At 35.7% G+C, this 7,095-nt stretch overlaps 1 protein-coding gene across 1 annotated transcript; it reads left to right on the forward strand.

The window, feature by feature from the left end:
- Nucleotides 1–6,227: 6,227 nt before the first annotated feature.
- On the forward strand, nucleotides 6,228–6,890 carry LOC114824821 (uncharacterized). Its single transcript, XM_070822345.1, has one exon. It carries the CDS (start codon nucleotides 6,362–6,364, stop codon nucleotides 6,659–6,661), a length of 300 nt encoding a protein of 99 aa, XP_070678446.1. The 5' UTR covers nucleotides 6,228–6,361; the 3' UTR covers nucleotides 6,662–6,890.
- The last annotated feature ends 205 nt before the right edge of the window (nucleotides 6,891–7,095 follow it).

A 7,095-nucleotide genomic window follows, 5' to 3' on the forward strand; every position in this document is an offset into this window, starting at 1 on the left:
GTTTTTGGAAAGTGCTTGATCGATAGCCGTCGATGAATATGAATTCTACAATTACCCTCGTGCCCCTAAACAGTTTAAAAGCACTACATACATACTTAACAGTTTAAAACTACATACATATGAGCGTATGAGTGATTGGTGCTACTTTTAGTTAGCATCTTGCAATATAAGTGTTAGGTTCAGTGTCATGTAATATATGCATATGTTTTTGTGTGATTTGCCACTGAAAAGCTGCTTTGACTACTACTATTCTTGCACTAATGTTTCAAGTTTCAAGTTTCAACCAAGAGTTCAAGCGGCTCACATTTTTTACAGCTTCTTGTTTGAGATCAATTCAACATAATTCAATCTGCATTAAGTGCATGACAGCTATCTTATCTGGTATTACACAAATTAAACTAACTTTAGCTTTAAGTTCTTGGGTCCAAATTTAGGAGTGTCTACATATAGAAAATAAAAAATAAAATGCTAGATTTTAATCTTTAAATAAGATGAAGTTTAGAAAAATGTCTTATACAAGATTAAAAATTGATTTGAGTCCCTAGGCCCTATTTAATGCCATCATATTAAATGTCTCTCATTTTTATTTATAATTTTATGTCGTTCATTAATTAAATTTTATGAAAATATTATAAATTTTAATTCTCATTATGGTAAGTATCTTATATAAGAAAATATTTTCGTAAAGATTTTTTGATACACATGTTTTTGCATATTTTCTTATGTGCCACTAATTCATTACAATATATTTAGGTACGAACATTTATGTACGTTAGGCTAGTATAATATGTTTAGGTACGGATATTTCGGTACACTAGTTTATTATAATATATTTAGGTACCGATATTTCGGTACACTAGTTTAGTATCATATATTTAGGTATAGAATTTTTTGGTACACTTATGTTTTTGCATATTTTCTTATGTGCCACTAAATCACTACAATATATTTAGGTACAGACATTTCGGTACATTAATTATATTGTGATACGGACGTTTAGGTACACTAATTAGAGGAAGTAAAATAAATATAATGAATTAAAATGTGTATCATAATAAATAATTTTAATTTTAATGTAATGACGTTAAATAAGATATCTATTAAATATTAAAACAAAAATATAATATAAATTTGAATTAAGTACATATTAGACTAGAAGACTAAATCAATATCCAATCTAACACCAGGTTTTTATTGAATTTTAATCTTCTCCAAGGATTAAAGTTCAAAAACCCCAAAAATGGAAATCTATATGCAAGGATTCCATTACATCTCTCTTAAATGAAAAAAAAATAAAAAATAAAAAACTTTAGTACGAGTATTCAGTGACACACCCCGACCTGGAATGTCCATTATGACTCCGAATCGAGTTGTGTTGGCCAACACTTGGAAGGTGACGAAGCCATAAAGTGTAGTGATGTGGAAAATGTGAATAAATTTAGACCTAAAAGTGCATAAATATAAAAGTGCGCTGGTGAGCGGGAATGAACCTATTTCACAAGTGATGACAGAGCATAAGTAAAGTACAGTAAGGTAGGATAAGGATTATACCCTCAAAGGTAGCCATCTATACTGAGATTTGCCAAGAATCCTCGTCAATACAAAAGTTCAGCAGCTAAAAGCTGAAGGGGCAAAAAAGCAAGGGTGAGTGGGCCTGAAAGTAAAGTTTTATAAAAACCTTTATGAAAACATTGTAACCCCTCACCGTAAAACAAGTATAGTTTCCAAAATATACTTACTATGTATAGTATAAAAATACTTACCGTAGCTTGCAAAATCTCAAGAATTCATTATGGCACGATATCTTGTAACTAATGGCAGGATATCCAAAATCACAAAATCTCCACAATAATATAAGTAAAATCAAGCGCTCAAACAATCTATGCTAGCACACAAGTCGAAGTCGCCTAATGCGACTTGTAAGATTGAACTAATGCTCATCAATCTAAGCTAGCACACGAGTCGGAGTCGCCTAATGCGACCTGTATGACAGGACTAGGTGTAATCATAATATACACTCTAATGCTACAATCACGTGAAGATTGATGTTATTCGCGATCACCTACGAGTCGGAGTTGCCTAATGCAACCTGAACGACAGGACTGACACCTACTTGGATCCAAGGCGAGCGTGTGGTGCGGAGGTGAACATACACGTGAAAGACTGGCCCTGACCTTGGGCAAGCACAAACACCGGGGGTGTAACAGTGATGAAAATACTACATAAATATAAGCATGCCACAGTGATTCGATAGTTCTAATCAACATACTAACATTCATAGTAGTAGGTATAATTATGGCATCAAAGATTATAAGCATACATGTGCATCCCGTAGGATGTAGCATATTTCATAAATTCCGTCATTTCACTAATTCTTATAAACGTTAGTCTAATCCAGGCGTACGTAAGAAATGCATAAATGGAAACTATATATATATATACATGCACACACACACACACACACACACACACACACACACACACACACACACACACACACACACACACACACACACACACACACACACACACACACACACACACTATAAAAAGGAAAAGACCCACTCACCTGAAGTTCGAGCTACAGCTCCTTAGAACGAATATCGAGGCATCATGAACGATCATCGCCTAGAACAAATGTCAAATCACATCTCAGAATCCTTATCGATAGAACATGTAACTTACATAAAACACATCCCCAAGGACGTTCTAGAATGATTTGAAACTCATTGACCAAAAGTCAAATGTCGATCAATGGTTGATGGTAGGGTCCACAATCCTACGTAACTCGATCCGAAAGATCCGCATCTCAGATTTCTGATCCGTAACTTCCCAAGAGTTTCAATAACCTTCTAGAACAACATCCTAAAGTTTCGGAATGATCCAACGATCGGATCTCCGCCAATCGTTAAAATTAAGTGGTGGTCAACGTTTAGATTTACAAACTTCAAAAACCCATCTGGGAAGATCCGTACTTCATATTCCCGATCCGTCAATTTTTATTATCCTAAAATATTACGTACTATAATGTATTAAAGTTTGGTGACGATCCAACGGTTGGATCGTCCATTCATTTAATGTTTAAGTGGCGGTCTCTATCAAAACTATAGTCTTACGACGGGATTTCATCAATAAAATGTCACATATGAAATCAGGCTATCCAAATTAGTCTAGGAAGGGCAGGTAGGGTCTCGGCCCACACGCCGCTGCACGCAGTGGCCGGCCACCCTGACTCACCGAAAAAAAAAGTCAACTATTTTAAAAAATTACCAAATTTCACATAAATGAAGATCTCAATTAGAAGAGCAAGTTTTATACTTGTGGCCAAGTCCAATTTGACTGGGAAAAGCTCCAATTCGTCCTCGAACCATCGGAAACCTTAGAAATGGTGGGATTCGATTAGACTCCATCGATGTTCTGACGCCCCCTGCTAGTGTTTGGGCCTTGCTCTTGGGCTCAAAGGGAGTCAACTGGAGGTGGTGGTTGAAGGAAATTGTTGCAGGAACGGCGGATTAGCCGTTGTGTACCCACGAACCCCCGTACGATTTGTTCTTCATGATACGGGGCCAAAACCCCATCAATCTTGGGTGTAAGATGGAGAGGGAAAGCCGGTAGGGAGTTTCTAGGTGGTAATTTGGTGAAATTCGCCGGAAAAATGGCTGAGAATCGCCGGAAAACTCTCTGCCTTGGTGCGGGTTGCAGGGGAGTCGAGGTTAGTTCCCCTCCTTCTCCTTCTCCTCTCCCTTCTCTCTTTTCCCCTCTCCTAATTGGGTAGTTCCTTCTCCTTTCTCTCTTGATTAGGCAAACCACCCTTATCCTCTCTCCTCCAATTGGGCAGCAGCCCCCTCAGCCTTCTTCCTTCTTTCCTCCATCTATTACTCTCCCCTCCCTCATTACTCTTAAATAAACTTAGAATAATAAAATAATTTGAATCAATAGATATAAAATAGTAATATTTACAAAAAATATTTTTCGGATTCGTAGTTCCGTAAAATTGCTATCGTAATTTCAATTTTGATTCCACTTGCGCTTTCACGTTCGTAGTGACAAGTACTATGAGGATATGCCAAAAGAATATTTTGTACGTCTCACTATACGTTGGTCAACGAAAGTCAATATCATCGTCTCTAGGGCATTTTCGTCAAAACACTCTTTTAAAATTAATATAAAAAAAACGTAATATTAGGTACGGGCTGTCAGATTCAGACCATGTGCTTTATCTGTATAAAAAGATTTTTCATGTTCTATATGAATTCCCGTCATTTGGTCGTGATATCTATCTTTTGTGTTTGTTATAGTAGTGTGATAACCTCGCCGAATACTATCTTTTCTATAAAGAGATGGATGCTAAAAACTGAAAAATGCAAATTTTTAGTGTATATTTCATTACACATTGATAAAAGTAAATGATTAGCAAAAGGGACCCATATGCTTTACACAACCCAGAAAATACGAAAACTAAGATGCATCTCTCTATGAAAGCCAAGGATTTATACATAATAAAGTGTAAGAAAATATAATGACATATTTAACATCACCACGTATCAAGGTTCTACAAGACACTAGGCGCTAGTCGGGCAGTGGGCTGGAGCATAGCGCCTAGGCAGCTAGGCGAGGCCTAGACGAACTAGGCAGATTTAAGTAAATTTATTATACATTGTATAAATAAGTGCCTTTGTGTTTATACATCATAAATTGCAAATAAAATGACATGTAGATTATAAAGTATTTGAACATGTTGAAAACATGGGGAACAAGCATATAATGAGTGTCATTGAAGTATTCAACAAGTCTCATACATTTTATTGAAAAAATAAAATGCAAAATGAAAATTATTGGTTTTCTGTCCAAGTGAGAGCGATATAGGCGGGTGTCTAGGCAGGTTTAGGTGAGCTAGGCGGACTTCTAAGGAGGTCTAGACGTACTTTCTTAATTTTCAAATGCATAGAGACTAATCGAGGTGATGACCAGACGCCTATACCTAAGTAGTGCTAGACAAATTTTTTTAGAACAATGTCATATATTTACTGCACTGGGTTCAAGTAAAACCCACAATGCCAATTGTAAACCAATTTGTCTTTTAATCAAGGTATAAATATCGATGATATCGGAAATATCGATAGTCCAAAAACACGAAAATTTCGATGGAAATATCGGGATATTATCGATATCGATAAAAATTGAATAAAAATCACGGAAATTGTAAGAAAAACTTGGAAATTTTTATTGAAACTTTGCAGGATATTTATTTAGTCAATTATCTATTAGTTTATCACAAAAAATTGGAAGGAAATGCATTGCATGATAGATATAACTGATTTAAGTTGATTATATAGTGAGCTGGCAAACATTGTGAGTGTAGAAAATATGTAGTAATTAATGAAAGAAGTTTAAACACCATAATCATTTATATATAATGAATTAGTATAATATTTTACACTTTATACGTTGCATGGTAAGAAACATGAGTGACTTAGCAAGGTCTAAAATATCGATGATATCAGAAATATCGGTAGTCCAAAAAAATATCGATAATCCAAAAAAACGGAAATTTCGATAGAAATATCGGGATATTATGGATATTTTAGTACATATATAGTGTCAATTCAAGCACGTGATTATAGTGTCAATTGCCAAATCCTCCGTACCAATCGAGAAATAATATTTGTTATATCTTTTCCCACTTGTTTGAATATTTTTTAAGTGAATACTGTTTCATTTAAATTACAAAATGTATATTTTTCTAATATATTCTAAAATGTGACATTTTAATTCTGTTGTTCATCTATTTTACAACATAAATTGATCACATCATCGGACAGAATCTATAAAAAAATAAAAATAAATAAAAAAAAGTGTTATCCATTAATAAAAGTCACCGCCTATTGGTCAAACCATATATTTTCTTTAGCCATGTATAGTTTCAATTCAATCCGTAGTGGATATCCTACGCGTATAGCCGCCTTACCTTACTGATTGGATTTATGTGTGAAGAAAACTCAAAACCATCGCAATCCCACCAAATGTTCCACGACACGCCATTACATCAACTTGCAAAGTCAACCATGCAAACCCTCCATTCAAAAACCCTACCCGGAAACTACCCCCAAGCCCCCATGAAACTCTAATATCTGCCCACAATCAAAGGGCATAAGCGTCATTCTACATATATTACCTGCCTCGTATGCACCACCCAATTGTCTGTGTATATAAGTCTTTGCTTCATGACGGCTTTGTATCACAATACATATCTAAAGAACTAAGTGCTTCTTCAAGAGCAAAGTGCTGCTTCAATAATCTGCAACAAGATAAGGAACCAAAAGCAAAAGCAAGAGATCGTCTAGCAAGTTAAGGCAATAAAATGGAAGGTTTGATTCCATTTCTTCTTCATGCAATCAAGAAGCAAAGACCTCAGCACAGGTTGATCAGATCGTTTTCTGCTTCTGAGAGCAACTCCAACCGTAGCTACCATCTTCTGCTGACCGGCCAGGATTCGGCGGAGGGCTCGTCTCACCGCAGGACAAGGTCGGAGTTCCAGCCTCCCACCTTCAATAAGGAAGAAGCCGGTGTTTCCGCTGCTGCTCCTTCGGTGTTCGTTGGATCGAAGATAGGTTCCTATCCTTACCAAGGCTCTAATGCGGGCATGACTAGAAGGAAGTGATAGATACGTTCATCCCAAATATTTCATTGATTTTTTGTTTGTTTTGGGGGTGGGTTATGCTTTAAAGCAGGAACAAAGTGTTCAAAGGTGGAGATTCTATCATACTAGCAATTCATTTCCCTGTAAAAGTTCAATATGTTAATAAAATTAGCATCATATGATTGTATTTTTATAATGTTGTTGAAACTGAAATTTGAAAGTAATTAAGCAGTGTTTACTGTTTAGTGTACATTAATTCTGATTTGGATTGTCTTTTTTGTGATTAACAACTTGTACAGTTATGGAAGGGTGGTGTTTTGATAATTACGATTAAAAACCACGTTCATCAGAAGGATTATGGGTTCCCTTCATTTGGATCTTGTGATCAATCGGGGTTTTAACTTTGACCGTTTTGATTAGGGTTGTACTCGGAGGTTTGTCTTGTGATTTTATTC

This window comes from Malus domestica, chromosome 05 (assembly GCF_042453785.1).
Source record: "Malus domestica chromosome 05, GDT2T_hap1".
Classification (NCBI taxonomy): Eukaryota; Viridiplantae; Streptophyta; class Magnoliopsida; order Rosales; family Rosaceae; genus Malus; species Malus domestica.